At 36.5% G+C, this 18404-nt stretch overlaps 1 protein-coding gene across 1 annotated transcript in view; it reads left to right on the top strand.

The window, feature by feature from the left end:
* Positions 1-12565, top strand: part of LOC105525742 (protein FAM154B) — a 23383-nt gene extending 10818 nt beyond the window's left edge. The window contains exon 4 of the mRNA XM_011961483.1: positions 11730-12565. Within this exon, the coding sequence (XP_011816873.1) occupies positions 11730-12565 (836 nt within the window). The remainder of the gene's footprint in view (positions 1-11729) is intronic.
* Positions 12566-18404: the final 5839 nt, after the last annotated feature.

Raw genomic sequence — 18404 nt, 5'->3', positions numbered from 1 at the left:
TGAAACCTCCGCCTCTCAGGTTCAAGCGATTCTCCTGCCTCAGCCTCCCAAGTAACTGGTATTACAGGCATCCACCACCACACCTGGCTAATTTTTGTACTTTTAGTAGAGATAGGGTTTCACCATGTTGGCCAGGCTGGTCTCGAACTCCTGACCTCAAGTGATCAACCCACCTCAGCCTCCCAAAGTTCTGGGATTACAGGTGTGACCACTGCACCTGGCCTTAAAATAGGCTATTTTAGGCTTATTTTGATTTTGATTTATGATAGTAGGTATTATTTTTATATCTTTTTATTAATAATGTAATTACATATATAGGATTACATTATTTCCATTGGTTATGTAAAATAGCTGAATGGATATGTCCTAATATAAAACACTTTTGTAAGAGTGATACCATCAATAATCAAAGTAATGATTCATACTTTATTTAGGTAATAGTTAAATGCATACTTTTTCTTTAAATTTCATGCCTACCTGTTCAATGAGTAACTAAAGTGCAGGATATCAATATACTTTCATCTATAAACCTACCCATTAGGGAGGTCAAGAAAATGTTTTTTCTGTTTTCTTAAATCTTTGAGCACATAACATACTACACAAAGAACAAATTGTGAAGACTATGTGAATGTTGAAGAAGTATAATTAAATGTAGCATAGAGCAATTGCTGATATAGATTGATATGCACAGGAGAAAATGTACTTGTAAAATTTAACATAAAGAATAATTGATGAAGATGAATTTGGTCTTTTTTCATTTGTTTGTTTTTTGAGATGGAGTCTTGCTGTGTCACCCAGGCTAGAGTGTAGTAGCACGATCTCAACTCACTGTAACGTCTGCCTCCCGGGTTCAAGCAATTCTCCTGCCTCAGCCTCCTGAGTAGCTAGGATTACAGGCACGAGCCACCACGCCTGGCTAATTTTTATATTTTTAGTAGAGACAGAGTTTTACCATGTTGGTCATGCTGGTCTTGAACTCCTCACCTTGCGATTCGCCTGCCTCGGCCTCCCAAAGTGCTGGGATTACAGGCATGAGCCACAATATTTGGTCTCTTATACAATCATATTAAGATTTTCTTTTTTTCTACAAGATCCATAAGAAATATAGCAGTAATACTGTTGTCCCCTGATGCTGGGAACATGTACACACAACACACACACACACTTATACCAACACTACTAGCTTTCCATGACCTGAATTTCCTGAAGATTCCGATACTTCCACTCCTATGGTTATAGTTCAAGGATAAGGAATTTTGAGTTCCTCTGGCATTCTCACTACTGAACTTTCTTAGTCAGCAAAGGTGATGTTTTGTATTTCAGGTTTTCAGGCATGAGACAACAAAAACACTAAGAGCCAAGGTTCTGCTTCTATACTCTGTATGATTGTACTGCAGGTTTTGTAGATAACCTGTTTAAGAACAATTATGCAGCTGAAGAGAAGTCACAGTGGGAAGATACTCTCACTGTCCTCCTTTGGGAGACCAAGGTGGGTGAATCACAGCGTCAGCAGTTCGAGACCAGCCTGGCCAACATGGCGAAACCCTATCTGTACTAAAAATACAAAACATTAGCTGGGCGTGATGGTAGGTGCCTGTAATCCCAGCTACTCAGGAGTCTGAGGCAGGAGAATCTCTTGAACCTGGGAGGTGGAATTGCAGTGCGCCAAGAATGCACCACTGCACTCCAGTCTGGGCAACAGTGCGTTACTCTTGTCTCAAAAAAAAAAAAAAAAAGTATTTGAAATAAATGAAAATAGAGTCACAACATACCAAAACTTCTGGAATGTGGCAAAAGCAGGGTTAAGAGGAAAGTTTATAGTGCTAACTGCCTATATCAAAAAGATAGAAATAGCTCAAATTAACAACCTAACCTTGCAACTAAAAGTACTAGCAGCATAATAACAAACTAAACTCAAAGCTAGCAGAAGAAATAATTATAATCAGAGTAGAGCTGAATGAAACGGAGACCCCCAAAACCATTCAAAGGATCTGTGAAGCAAAAAGTTCATTTTTGAAAAGATAACAAGATGGATAAACCACTAGCTAGATTAACAAAAAAAGACATCCAAATAAGCACAATCAAAAATTACAAAAGTGACATCACAATTGATCCCACAGAAATACAAAAGATGCTCAGAGAATATTATGAACATCTCTATATACACAAATTAGAAAGTCTAGAGGAAATGGATAAATTCCTGGAAACACAAATTCCCAAGATTGAACCAGGAAGAAACAAATCCTGAACAGATCAGTAATGAGTAAGGAAATTGAATCAGTAAAAAAAAAAAAAAAAAAGCCCTGGACCAAATGCGTTCACAGCTGAATTCTACCAGACATAGAAAGAACAGCTGGTATCAACCCTACTGAAAGTACTCCAAAAAATTGAGGATGAGGGACTACTTCCTGGCTCACTCTATGAAACTAGTATGATACTGATACCAAAATTTGACAAAAACACAAAAAAGAAAACTACAGACCATTGTACCTGAACACAGTTGCAAAAATCCTCAGAAAATACTAGCACACCAAATCCAGCAGCACATCAAAAAGTTAATTCACCACAGTCAAGTGGGTTTTATTCCTGGGAGGCAAGGATTGTCCCACATATGCAAATCAATAAATGTGATTCACCACATAAACAGAATTAAAAACAAAAATCATATGATCATCTCAGTAGATGCAGAAAAAGCATTTGATAAAATCCAACATCCCTTCATGATAAAAACTCTCAAAAAAACTAGGCATTAAAGGAACATACCTTAAAATAATAAGAGCCATCTATGACAAACCCACAGCCAACATCATACTGAATGGACAAAAAACTGGAAGCATTCCCTTTGAGAACTGGAACAAGACAAGGATGTCCACTCTTACCACTCATATTTAACATAGTGTTGGAAATGCTAGTGTTGGAAATTATGTCTCTTCACTGACAATGTAATTTATACCTGGGAAACCCTAAAGATTTTACCAAAAGACTCTTAGACCTAATAAATGAATTCAGCAAAGTCTCAGGATAAAAAAATCAATGCACAAAAATCAGTAGCATTTCTATACACCAGTAATCTTCAAGCTGGGAATCAAATCAAGAACATAATCCCGTTTACAATAGCCACACACACTCACAGTACCTGGGCATACATCTAACAAAGGAGGTGAATGATCTCTGTAAGGAGAAGGAAATCATAAACTATACAAATGGAAAAACATTCTATGATCATGGATAGGAAGATTCAATATCTTTAAAATGTCATACTACACAAAACAATCTACAAATTACCAATATAATTTTTTTTTTTTTTTTGCAGAATTAGAGAAAAACTATTCTAAAATTTGTATGGAACCCAAAAAGAGCCTGAATAGCCAAGACAATCCTAAACAAAAAGAGTAAAGCCAGGGGCATTACATCTCCCAACTTCAAACTGTACTAGAAAGCTACACTAACCAAAACAGCATGGTACTGGTACAAAAACAGACACATAGCCCAATGAAACAGAATGGAGACCCCTGAAATTAAGCCAGACACCTACAACCACCTGATCATCAACAAAATTGGCAAAAACAAACAATGGGGAAAGGACCCCCTATTCCATAAATGATGCTGGAAAAACTGGCTAACCATATGCAGAAGGATGAAACTGGACTCCTACCTCTCACTGTATACCAAAATTAACTCAAGATGGAGTAAAAGCTTAAATGTAAGACCCCAAACTATAAAAATCCTAAAAGAAAACCTAGGAAATACTCTTCTAGACATTGCCTTAGGCAAAGAATTTATATTTTAAGTGCTCAAAAGCAAATGCAATAAAAATTGACACATGGGTCTTAAACTAGAGAGTTTCTGCACAGGAAGAAAAACTATCAACAAAGTTACAAACAAGTTACATAATAGAAAATATTCACAAACTATGCATCCAACAAAGGACTAATATCCAGAATCTATAACTAAGTTAAATAAATCAACAAGAAAAGATAACGTTAAAAGATGGGCAAAGGACATGAGAAGACAGTTCTTGAAAGAAAACATACAAGTAACCAACAAACACATGAAAATATTTTCAACATCACTTATCATCAGAGAGATGTAAATGAAAACCACAATGAGATACCGTCTCATACCAGTCAGAATGGCAATTATTTAAAAAGTAAAAAAAAAAAAAAATGATGCTGGTGAGGGTCCAAAGAAAACGGAACACTTATGTACTGTTGGTGGGAATACAAATTAGTCCAGCCCCTTTGGAAAGCAGTTTGGAGATTACTCAAAGGACTAAAAGTAGAATTACCATTCAATCAAGCAATCTCATTACTGGGTATATAACCAACGAAAAATAAATCATTCTGTCTACACTTGTATGTTCATTGTAGCACTTTTCACAATAGCAAAGACATGGAATCAATACAGGTGCCCATCAATGGTGAATCATACAAAGAAAATGCAGTATATATACACAATGGAATACTGTGCAGCCACAGTAAATTAAACCATGTTATTTCAAGAACAAGGATACAACTGGAGGTCATTATTCTAAGCAATTTAACACAGAAACAGAAAACCAAATACCGAATGTTCACACTTATAAGTGGGAGCTAAACATTACGTATACATGGAAACAAAGATGGAAACAATAAACACTGGAGATTCCAAAAGGAGAGAGGGAGGGGAGCATGCAAAGGTTGAACAACTACCTGTTGGGTACTGTGTTCACTAATCGGATGATGGAATCATTAGAAGCCTAAACCTCAGCATCACATAATATACCCAAGTGGTAAACCTTCACATATAATCCCTGAATCTGAAATTCAAATAAATGAAATAAATGGTATGGGGAAAATTGAGTATCCACATGTGAAGGAATGAAATTGGAGCCTTATTCCATAAACAAAAATCAATTCAAAGTGAAGTGAAGTCTTAAACACAAGACCTGAAACCATAAAATTCCTAGAAGAAACCATGGGAAATGTCCTTGACTTTGACCTTGCCAGTGGTTTTTTTGGATATGACTCCCAAAACACAGGTAACAAAAGTAAAAATAGACAAATGGGTTCATCCAAACTAAAAAGTGTCTGTACGGCAAGGAAACAATCAACAAAAGAAAATTGGAACCTATGAATTGGCAGAAAATATAAGCAAACCATGTATCATATAAGGGGTTAATATTTTAAAAAATAAGGAATGTAGACAATAGCAAAAACAAAAAGGGGGGGATTAAAAATTGACCAAAGTACCTGAATAAACATTTTTCCAAAGAAGACATACAAATGGCCAATAGATATATGAAAAGATACTCAACCAATCACCAGATAAATGCAAATCAAAACCACAATGAGATATCATCTCACACCTGTTAGGATATCTGTTACAGAGAAGATAAAAGATAGCAAGTGTTGGTGAGGATGTGGAGAAAAAGCAATCCTTGTACTCTGTTGGTTTGAATGTAAATTGGTATAGCTATATGGAAAACAATATGAAGTTTTCTCAAAAAATTAAACATGGAATTTTCATGTGATCCAGCAACTTCTCTGGTGTATACCCAAAGGAAATGAAATCAGTATCTTGAAGAAATATCTTCACTTTTATTTACTGCAGCATTATTCACAATAATCTGGATAGCAACCTAAATGTGCATCAATCAATGAATGAATAAATGTGATGTATAAATATTTGTATGAACATATAGATAGTACACATATATTCTATTATATATTATGTAATAATATGCATAATAATGTATAAATCTAAAAGAGTTGAATACATAGAAGCAGAAGATAGAATGATGGTTACCAGGGGCAGGGAAGTGGGGGAAATGGGGATATATTGGGCAAGAAGTATAAAGTTGAAGTTGTATAGGATGAGTAAATCTAGAGATCTAATGTACAGCATCATGACTATAATTAATAATACTGTACTGTATACTGGAAATTTGCTGAGAATAGATTTCAGGTGCTCACACCACACACACACACACGCGCGCACAGACGCACACACATGCACACACACACAGGTTACTGTGAGGAGATGAATGTGTTTCTCACTTTAGTAATCATTTTACTGTGTGTGTATACACGTTAAAAACCAAGTACATTTTAAATATATACAGTGTTTATTTAAAAATAAAATTGACTCTATAAAAAGAAACTTTATAATTGAGAATTTAAAAAGCAATAGCATGAAAAGTAAAATTGCCATACTAGACACCAAAATGAGATATCCTCAGGGGAAGACATTATTTACCACAAAAATAGTGGAGCAAACAGTGCTTCAAGAGTTTATACTTGGTAAGTTATCACTTCAGGCCAGCCTGGGAATGCATCAGACACTAGTCGGTATTGATATGTAGAAAGAGGAGGGATATTCTGAAAACTGGTATGAAATGAGTAAAAAAGTATAGAATCAGAAAAATAATACAGTTATTCAGTAGACATAGTGAGGACCAGAAATTTTCAGGGATGAGAGATTGGGGTGTAATTCTATGAAGGTAGATTGAGATCAGTTTGGGAAGAACCTTGAGTGCCAGGCTGAGGGGATTTGACATAAGTATAGATTTTTAAAAATCTTCTTGGAAGGACATCAGACAGCTGTAGAAGCAAAATACAAAAATTTCAGAGAGCTAGGAGCCCTTCCTCAGTGAGTTGATATGGCCAGCCATTTACTTCTCTGGGAACACTTGTCAAGTCCTAGGCCTGTGCTGAGGATTGAGCTTGGCATAAGCTGATAAACTCTAGTAAAGGAAAAAGAAAGCAGTGGAACACTCGAATTTGGGCTGATAGGACTAATTGAAATCTAGAAGAGCCTCAGATACATGGCTGGTTTTCAATGTGAGACATTCACTGAGTGTTTGTAGGGGAGGGGGCATGGTGTGCTGGGAGACTGGGCCAGAAAAATTCCAGAGGAATATCCCACAGTCTTATTTGGGAGTAAATGCTTAGGAGACAAAGCTCCACTAGAATGAGGGCCTTACTACAAACACACCTTGAGTCTTGTTCTTGAGACATTTGAAACTAGAGTAAGACTATGTCTAACTAAAGGTGCCATTGAGCACTGATCGAGCTCTGATTCTGGTAAGAATGAGGTGATCTCCCCCATATTTTAACATAGGAAAGAGTAAACTGTCTCCTGTTGAAAATAACATTGATTTTAGTTTTTATGATTCTCTTATACACAACATCCAGCACATAGTAAAATATTATGAGGCCTATGAAGAATCAGGAGATATTTGAAGAGATAATGGTCAAGACTTTTCCAAAATTGAAAGAATCAGCCCACAGATTCAAGAAGCTCAGCAAACTCCAAAATAAACACATAGGAAACCATCCTAGACAACTATTGTCAAACTTCGGAAAACCAAGTAAAGATAAATTCTTAAAAGTAGCAAGTGAAAAACTATTCATTATCTACAAAAAGAAAAAGTTATATCTGACTTTTAAGCAGAATGATACGTGACTTTTCAACACAAACTATGGAAGTTAAATGGCAATGATATGACACTTTAAAAGTGCTAAAGGTGTGAGAAGGATCTAGAATTTTAAAGCCAGCAAACCTGAGAATTGTATATCTAGTAAAAATAGCCTTGAAAAGTTAAAGCCAAGTAAAAATATTTTCAGACAAAAAAAGAAAAAGCTGAGATACCTACTACAGAAAGTATTAAAGGACATTTTTCAGTTAAAAGGAAACTTATTCCAGATAGAAGCATGAAATGCAGGAAGGGATGAAGCACACAGAAAGAGTAAATATGTGGGTAAATATAAAATAATATTGACAACTTAAAATTACTATATTATATTTTTACACAAATATAAAAGTAAAGTATGTTAGAACAGTAGTACAAAAGGCAAGAGGATTTAAAGAGAATTAAATTGCTTACGGGTTCTTCCATGCTAAAAGTGGCAAAAATATCCATTTACGTTTGAGCCAGAAAAATCTCATAATAAGTCAAACATTCATTTTTTATTTTTAAAATATAGAAAAAATTCTAATAGTAAAGTGGAATAATACAAGTGCCATTTATTAATACAAAAGAAGGCAGGAAATAAGGGTTATGGGAACAAAGGAGGGAAAAATCAAAAGCAAATAGCAATACAGTCAACTTAAGCCGAGCTAGATCATTACATTAAGTGTAAATGAACAAAATATTGTGATTAAAACTCAAAGATTGATTTTTCACACATTAAAAGATATTATTTTTTTTAAATGCCAATAATTTACAACTTACATAAAATGGATAAATTTTTTGAAAAATACAATTTACCAAAAGTAACTCAAGAAGAAATAAAAAGTCAAAATAGCCCTATATCTGTAAAGGAAATTGAATTTGTAGAATTCAAGGTGTAATTTTAAACCTCGCCTTAAAGAAATCCAGAATTTTCAGATTCTGTGTAGGATGCAGAAGGCCAGAAAGATTATATTCCCAACATAAGAATAAGAAAAAGCCAGCTAATCTATGAAATCATAACTGTGTATGAAAATCCTTTAGAAAGCTGAGATCACAGATTAACCAATTAGCCTGACATTTAACGAAAAACAACTTCCACCCAGTTGAGACAGGAGGCAAGCACTGTTTCACCCAAAGCTGGGCGTGGAATGAAGACTAGCTGTTACACAAGTGTATAAAATAATTAATTTACATATTTAATTACTAAAGACTTGAGTGTGAGCTACTGTGAGAGCATAGAAGCTCTGACAACTTCAGACACTAAAGGGGCAGTTCAAAACGACTCATAGACTGTTCCCTATGGATGTTCACTGTGTGATCATCAGAAAGATTGGGAGAAAGGCTGGAGACCACAGAAAGTTTCCTTCATAGTGCAGGCAAGGAGAGAAGAATGGTTGTTGTTGCAAAGAAAGAAAGAAAGAAAAAAAAAAGCAGGCAGCTCCATTTGGATGCCTCTAACCTACAGAACAAAAATGGATTAATATCCACTGCAGGAGAGGCATCACTGTGACAGCCCCTATGAATAGGTGAAGATGTATTGCCACTTGATGAAAGATAAAGAAAAACAACAACAAGGAGCAAAACAAAACTGAACCTTGAAAATGAAGAAAGAACAGGAAACTGTCCTGGGACCAACAATTAGAGACCTACTACATCAAGTGAAGGGGCAGGTGCACTGAGAGAGCCCTGCTTTTGAGACCCAGGGGCACAGGGCCTGCCTAAGACTGAAGCTGGACTGGGACAACAGAGAAACCACCACACACCCACCTTCCACTTCCCAAACACAAGATTCTAAGCTTCAAATATACAAAGCAGCAAAAACTTAAAATACTAACATAAGAAATGTAAAAATATGCATTTGTAGTTGGAGACTTCAACACTCTCTTTAAGTAATCTGTAGAACATAGACAGGTATTAAGTAAGAATATAAAGACCTGAACAACACTATCAACAATTTGTCCAAATTGACATTTGTAAAGCACTTCTGCCAACAATAACAGAATACACATTCTTTTCAAGTGCACATGAAAGCTTCATCCAGATAAACTATATTTGGAGTCATAAAACAAACCTTAACAAATATAAAAGAATTGAAATCATGCAGTGTGTGTTTTTGATCATAACAGAATTAAATTAGACATCAATAATAGAAAAAAATGTAGAAAAATCCCCAAATATTAGGAAATTAAACAGCAAATTACTAAATGTTTGTTTTTTCCTTAAGTATCATGAAACACTAAAAACACATGATAAAGATTATGGTGTTTTAAAGGTATTGCTAGAATGTTATCAATAAATATTCCAGAACAGATAATAAGTATTCCAGGCATATGAGCTTAGGCATATTTATAGGGAGAAAATCAATTTTCTGCAATTAGCTAGAACTGACATTCATACTATTGTACACTATTACATCCATCTCTCAGTGTCCAAATTCTTGCTTCCATTTTGAAAACCAAAGCTGGTTTGGTGAGGGAAAATATTGTCTTCTGTTTACTCTCTTACAATGAAAATCTTTTTTCTCTTGTGTGGTAGCAAGAATTCTCCCTATATGATTGTGTGGAACTGTAGATCTTTAATAACATCTGTGATTTCTTTTAGCTAGTGAAAAATGGTGTTATACTTGTATACTTTCGTTTGCAAAGAAGAGAGATTCCCTCATGGTACCTCAAGAAAAAAAAAGACTCTGATAAAGCTTCAGGTGAACTGAAAATGGAAAACTATCAGGTGCCAGGGAGCTTCAAGGAAGAGCTTTTCCCTTCATCTCCGCAGTGAGCTGCATGATTTCTCTCACAGCACCTTCACTTCCCTTCACTCATCTGCTCTGACTGCCACTTTACTAACTGGCCACCTCTGCCTAGTTATCATTTCTGTTTCTTTACAGGTCTGTTTTGAATATAACTTCAGCTTTCCATGGCTCTTCAGCACTACCTCCTGGCATCCTTTTCAATTCTCCCATTTCTCTCTTACTCATTATTTTCAATTTTAGGTTTACAAGAATAAGAATGCTTGATCTAGCTCATCTTTTCTGTCAGTTTGTCTTCAAGGTCTCTGCTGGCCTAAAGGTCGCCTATTCTTGAGTCAGGTGCCCTCTCTCATCCAAACATCAGTAACTTGATCATTTAGTCCAAAAGTTGGCCATTTTGGCAGAAATGGATAAACATTTTATCTCTTTGAAGAAGATATCCACATAATAAGTTTTCAAGGTTTGATCTTTCCTGTAAATACTGCATAGACTTTAGTTCTGATTTTAGTATGTTATCTTATATAATACATTTCTGTCTTTTATAAATTAATTTTTAGTATTTAGAAATACATATTTTGAGGTGAAGTCAATTTTATGGTATTTCCTAGCTTATTATCTTCCTCATCTAGAAATAGAAAACACAAATAATCTTTAGTTGAAATATAAACATTTCAGTTTTAGTGACGTGTACCATTACCAACTTGTAATGGTATTACAAGTCATCACTCTGTAGACACCAGAGTGAACTAAAATGCTCCACAGTCTAGGTAAACTGCAGGAAGTAGGCTTAAGGTTATTTAACTTCCAAACCCCAGATCTTTGCTCTGATGGTCACTTCAAATTCTACAATTTCAAACACCTTTGAAGGCATTCAGTTAAGGCCTCTGGCCTCTAGATGGCCCTCTATCTTTTGGGAATGCCTTAAAGTCCATTGCATGAGGGAAAGTTGAAGCCAGAGAGCTTTCTGGGATAGCGCAGGTTACCCTGTATCTTTGCTAAAGGAGTTCTTTCTGTAGCTTCCTAGAGTACACCAGAATTAAAACTTTCTCTCCTTTGATGAGTCTCTCCAAAGCAAGGAGTAATATCTGTATTACTTTTGTCCACACGTGAGGGCACTTGATTTTATTTCAAGCCCTGGATTTTAGACATACCTTAGCATTCTGTGAGTTGTACTTAAAATCCCAAACACTTCCTAGGAATACAACCATTATCTCCTAACCTCTGTCCTCACCTACAACACAGTCCTTTTGACTTTCAAGAACTATCCACAATCAGGCTCAGATATGCTTTTCCTCTGTTATGTAATCAGATTAATCTGAAAGTGGAAAGTTATATCTATTAAAGTGAGGAGATGGGTAGAGGAAGGTGGAAATGAAGAAAAAGAACAAATCTGAAAGGAATCAGAGAAACTGTATTCTGATACTATTGTTTAGATTTCTAAAGGAAATGGAAAGATGTTTGGCAATGAGAGAAATCAGTTATGATTTTTAGAAGATGGTTGTTTTCTTCAGCATTTAAAAATGTTTTTACTTTGCTTTAATTTTCAAGATGATTATAGAGCTTATGACCTTCATAAAAGTGAACTTTATAAGCCAGAACAAACTTTCCACCCCCCTACTGTGAAATTTGGAAATTCAACTACATTTCAGGATGACTTTGTTCCTCAGGAGATAAAACCTAGGCAAATCTTGAAACCCTCCTCTGTGGTCAAACGTTCTACAGCCCCTTTTAATGGCATTACAAGTCATCGCCTTGATTATATACCTCATCAGCTTGAACTCAAGTTTGAAAGGCCAAAAGAAGTTTGCAAACCAACTGACCAACGCTTTGAGGATCTCACAACTCACCAGTATGACTTTCAGGGTCTTATTGGTGAAACTGCAAAAATCTGCAGACCTGTACACACCAGAGTGACCCAGAGTGCTCGGTTTGAAGGAAGCACTGAATTCCGTGAATGTTTTCAACCATGGGAAATCCCACCACCTGAGATCAAGAAAGTACCAGAGTATGTGCCTCCTACAGGTAGCATGCTATTAAACAGCACAAGCCATCTTGACTATGTTCCATATCAGGCCAACCATGTAGTTCCCATCAGGCCAGTTTCTCATAGAAAAAGTAACAATTTTCCTTTCCAAGGAAAAAGCACTATGAAGGAAGATTTTCCAGCATGGGAAAATTGTCGTCAAGGACTTATTAAGAAGCAGGAGCAGATTCCCAACCCATCTGGAAAATTTGATGGTTTGAGCACTTTCAGCTCTCACTATGTGCCACACAAATTGATTCCAACAGAGAGTTGCAAACCTTTAAATGTTGCTTTTAAGAGTTCTGTTCCATTTGATGATGTGACCATGTACTCTGTAGAGTACACACCGAAAAAACAGTAAATTTGCCCAGCAAGTTACTCATCTCCTCCAGGTTATATTTTTGGAAATGCCAATTCCCAAGGTCATAAATTCTTTCACAAGATTTCTCCCAAGTGAAGGCCTTCTAATAACCAAAATATGCTTAAAAGGAAGCTACTAGCAAGTAATTGTTTTTCCAAGAGAAAACTCCGTTTTTGGAGTGAAAAAAATTATGATATAATAAATCATTTTTTATATTTTTAAACAAGAAAATTGGAAAATGTATTATAAAAACTCAGAATCTTAAAACCATTTTTTATTGATATTTTAATCAAGATCGTTCTTTAATATGCATTTCAGAAGGTTCAATAATATACATTCCCATGTGAACTCTTTTAATATTCAACATACTGCTTAGTAGCTTGTCCCCAGTCTATTATCATTTGTAATTCTGTTTATAATTATGGCAATTTTATGGTTATTCACATACCAGTTGTCATTTATCAAGCACATCAGGATTATCTAGAACAACATTGAAAATGATACATGGATTCCTTTTCCAAGATAATAGGATTCATTTTACTCAGACTTCCGTGCATCTACATAGCATCTATTGAGTCAAGTTTTGGTTGGTGGTATACAGACTGCTGCACTGCTCCTCACCATGTTCAGGTTAGCAAGAGGCACTGTGGTGTGGCAAGGAAAGGCTCTGTGTGCTGGGAATCAAAGGACTTGAGTTCAAGTTCTAACTAATTATCATTATTTTTAGAGACAGGGTCTCACTGTCACCCATGCTGGAGTCCGGTGACGTGATGCTTACTGCAGCCTCAGCCTCCTGAGCTCAAGTGATCCTCCTACCTCAGCCTCCCAAGTAGCTGGGACTACAGGGGTATGCCACCACATCTGGCTATTTTTTAAAAAATATACTTTGTAGAGACAGGTTCTTGCTATATTGGCCAGGCTGTTCAATATATTGGCCAGGCTGCTCTTGAGTCCCGCCTTGGCTTCCCAAAGCACTGAGATTACAGGCATGAGCTGCTATACCCAGCCTGAGTTCAAGTTCTAATAATATAGATTTCTATTTGTATTACCTTAGACAGTGACTCATATCACTGAGCTTCAGTGTCTTTATTTGTAAAATGATGTCTGTTCTCAAAAAGAGTTTGTTTTGAGCATCAGACTATATGGTACATTTTAGTCCTTAAAGTACAAGTATAAATGTAGAGGATTGTTAAAAAAAATCACTCAATCTCTTTTTGTACTTGTTTTCTCCTTTTCAAATGAGGAAAATTACTTACTCAATCCTCATTTTCTGGCCTGTAGCAAGGATTGTAAAATAACCTAATTTGCTTTGAGCTTCTGAGTAGGATGTGCTTCTGAGAGGAGTCTTGTCCTTTAAAACTTCATGAGCACCTGAGAAATTGTTAACAGAGAATGGAAAGCTCAGAATGGGGTCAATACAGTGGTTTGAGTAACAGTATTGCAGAAAGGAAAAAGTATTTGCTAGGGTAGTTTTAGGAAGTTTTAGGAAGACTGACAGCTCTGAAGAAATCTTTAGGGTAAATGTAGGTAATTTTGAACCTAATTGCCATGCCAAGTCACTGTTGAGAGGCAGAACCAGCCCCCGCAGGGTGCATAATCACCTGGTTCACCTCTTCCAGTGTGAAGATAAGTGCTAAGGAAAGGAATGATGCCAGGAAATATAGTAGAAACACTCTATTGCATTTAGAAATGCTGAAAATTTCCTAATGAATTAAACTCTTATTGGGTGGTTTCTTTTTTAAGGAAAATAAATAATTACATTATGAGAGAATATGATTTATTTTAGCATAAAGTGCATTTTAGTCTTTCATGGCTTCAAAATTATTTCAAAATATACTTTATTGAAAATTATCAATATTTGGTTATTTTAATTGTTCAAAAGTAATTTGTTCTTATTTACATTTGTTAGTAAAAGTATGGTGTGTGAAACTTTATATTTCTATACAACATTAATAAAATCAATAAAAGGAATGGATTTTCAAGAAATCATTTCTGTACCTAATTTTTTTTAAAGAGAGCATTTTAATAAAGTCCTGTCTAGGTTAACATAAGTAGATGTCCTCACTTTTTACATACAAAACAATAATGTATAATCAGAATTAAAAATAAGGGAACACTACAGCACTCTGGCATCCCGTCCCATATTCCAACGCTGGATATTCAAATCCCTCTGTAATTAATGGGGGTGGTATCCTCCCAGGACAAAGGTCACCCTTAATAAGACATCTACTAGAGTTTCCAGACGCAATTTGCCATGGGATAAGGATTGAAGATGAATAATGGTATTTCCCCATAATCTAGGACTCAGTAAACAGGTGTGAAAATAGAGATTGAAACAGAACAATGTAAGACATTCAGCCTAGGAGTTCAGGAAAGTCTTCGTATGGAGAGGATAGACAGGTGAGCTGAGTCTTGGAAGATAAGTAGGAAATTGCCAAGAAAAACGAGAAGGTGAGAACAGCATAAAAATAGGTACAGAGGGATTCTCTATCTCTGTGAAAGAGTTAAAGGAACTTCCAAGCTTTGTTGGTGGACAGCTAGCAATTCCTGATTCATTCTCCTCTTAGACCTTCTTGAAATGCTATGCAAGAACTCACACAAAAAAACATTTTAGCAGGGCTGGAAACTACTAATATTACTTAGCAAACGGCCAGATTCTAGAAGGAATTTCCACTATGCCAAACTTGGATAAATCTAATGAAGGAAGGAGGAAAATACAGAGAGAAAAGTTGGTAGATTTCTACCCCAGTCCCATCCCATTTCCACCCTATCTCTCTGGAAAAACTTGTTGTGTAAAATAAGACCAGAGACGTATTAGAAATAAAGGCTGTACAGAAATAAAAACTGTACAGACAATAGAAGGAGTGAACCATAATGTAAACTATGGACTTTGAGTGATAATGTGTCCATGTAAGTTCCTCAACTATAACAAACATACCACTCTAGCTGGGGGTGTTGATAGTGGGGGAGGCTGTGCATATGTGGGGGGAGGGGCATACGGGAACTCTGTATTTTCCACTGTGTTTTGCTGTGAATCTAAAACTGCTCTAAAAATATAAAGTCTAGGCCAGGTGCGGTGGTTCATGCCTGTAATACCAGCACTTTGGGAGGCTGAGGCGGGTGGATCACAAGGTCAGCAGATCGAGACCATCCTGGCCAACATGGTGAAATCCCGTATCTACTAAAAACACAAAAACATTAGCCAGGTGTGGTGGCAGGTGCCTGTAGTCCCAGCTACTCAGGAGGCTGAGGAAGAATGGTGTGATCCCGGGAGGCTGAGCTTGCAGTGAGCCAAGATCGCGCCACTGCACTCCAGCCTGGGCAACACAGCGAGACTCCGTCTCAAAATAAATAAATAAATAAAATAAAATAAAGTCTATTTTGAAAGTTTTCTTAAAAGCCCTTCAAGACAGGAGGGAGGTGTTCACTCAGAGGCTGGGAAATCCACATCCCAGCTTCTGAATATCTCACATTTGCAGGCTTGATTTTATACAAAACTATAAGGCCTTTTCTGAGAATCGCTGTGTGAGAGGATCCTCATGATACTCAGGAAGCGGAGGGGAGACCTCTGGAAGCTCAGGAGTCGAGGAAAGTGAACCTTGCAATCATGAGTTAGTAACTTCAAAAAGGCTGTTTAAAAACATGCTCATAACATGCTTTTGAAAGGGTTGCGGTGTGCAGTAAAACATCAGGACTCCTTCATTTTGTTAAGGCTTTTGCTTTCTTTCCTTTGTTATTCAATGCTCTTTTGCATGCAACTGCAAATTTTCATCCTGTATCACAGACACAGGGCTTTTATCCATACTATCCCTCCCCAGCCTTCTCATAAACACAGCACACAGCTTGATAGATGCTCTCTAGGGTGACCAAGGGTACTTTCCCATCCCATCAATATCTGTGTTAAGACTTCTTTTTCTTTTCTTTCTTTCTTTTTTTTTTTTTTGTTGTTTGTTTGTGATGGAGTCTTGCTGTGTCACCCAGGCTGGAGTGCAGTGCTGTGATCTCAGTTCACTGCAACCTCTGCCTCTTGGGTTCAAGCGATTCTCCTGCCTCAGCCCCCCAAGTAGCTGGGACTACAGGTGCATGCCACCACACTCCGCTAATTTTTGTACTGTTAGTAGAGATGGAGTTTTGCCATGTTGGCCAGGCTGGTCTAGAGCCCCTGGCCTCAAGCAATCCACCTGCCTCGGCCTCCAAACATGCTGGGATTACAGGCATGAGCTACCACACCTGGCCAAGACTTCTTTTATTGTAACCATCATGGAACTGTAATGACTAAGAAGGAAATGTGGCTGGGAGTTGCTTACAGACAGTAAGCAAGCAATAGGAAAACCAAACCAAACCACAAAAACATAGGTAAAAGTTCTAAACAGATACTTCACCAAAAAAGATATATAGATAATGTATTAATTTGCTAAGACTACTATGAAAAGTACACAAACAGAATGGCTTAAACCATAGAAATGTATTATCTCTCAGTTCCAGAGACCACAGGTCCCAAGATCAAGGTGGTGGCAGGGGTGGTTGTGGGGCTCTGCCTTTATCTTCACACAGCATCCTCCCTGTGTGCATGCATCTGTTTTCAAATTTCCCCTTTTTATAACAACATCAGTCACATTGTATTAAGGACCATCCAGATAACCTCAATTTAACTTGATATTTTGCAACTACTCCATTTTCCAATAAGATTCTATTCATAGACACAATTCAACCCAGAAAAGACGGCAAAGAAGCACATGAAAAGATGCTTAACGTCAATAGTTATTATGGAAGTTCAAATTAAAAGCTGATCTAAGATACCACTTCATACCTACTAAAAAGGCTTTAAAAAAATCACCACCACACACACAAACCTGATAATACCACCTACTAGCAAGGGTCTGGGACAACTGGACCACTCACACATTGTTCATTAGAATGCAAAATGGTACGGCTACTTTGGAAATCAGTTTGAAAGTTTCTTATAAACACGTATGTATCATATGACCCAGCAAACTCACCTCTAGGTGTTCATCAAAGAGAAGCAAAAATGTAGGTTTATGCAAAAATGTGTATATGAATGTTTATAGAACTTTATCTATAATCACCCCAAACTGGAAACAACCCAGATGTTTTTCAACTGGTAAATGAGTGAACATCTACCCATATATAAAGCCAGTTCAAGGAACAAACATTTTGTTGTTTCAACATTTGTCGATTCACCCAACAACATGCATAAAACTTAAATGTATTTTGGTAAGTGAAAAAAGCCAGACCCAAAAGACTACATGTTATATGATTCCATTTATATAAATTTCTGGAAAAGGCACAACTATAAGGACAGAAAATAGTAAATGATTGCTGGGGGTGGGGGTGGGAGTAATTGACTACAAAGAAGCAGGACAAAAGAATTTGGGGTGGAGAGGAACTAAGAAATTGGTGGTTGATACACAACTCTGCATTTGTCAAAATCATTAGAATCCACCGAGTTAATTTCACAGTATGTAAATTATAAAAACTGTCACCCAGGATGTGGGATTATGAAGAAAGGAGATTACCTAAGTAACTTTGGACAACCGTTCAGATTGGCTACTATAAAGCTAAAGACAAAAATGATTGTATGTAAACACTGTACTCTAGTTTTGTAAATTTTTCTCTGACAGAGTTATGTGTTACCCATTCTAAAATATGGGTATAATAAGGTTGAACTGTGAAAATATGGTGTAAATAATGAGAGCCAGGCTTCTATAAGAGAAATAAGTTACAAATAAGAAAAAGATGCAGATAGCACTATTCACAATAGCAAAGATATGGAATCAACCCAAATACCCATCAATGATAGACTGGATAAAGAAAATGT

Source organism: Colobus angolensis, unplaced genomic scaffold (assembly GCF_000951035.1).
Source record: "Colobus angolensis palliatus isolate OR3802 unplaced genomic scaffold, Cang.pa_1.0 Scaffold556, whole genome shotgun sequence".
NCBI lineage: Eukaryota > Metazoa > Chordata > Mammalia > Primates > Cercopithecidae > Colobus > Colobus angolensis.
The sequence above is the reverse complement of the archived record's forward strand: the minus strand, read 5'-3'. Positions and strand labels throughout refer to the sequence as shown.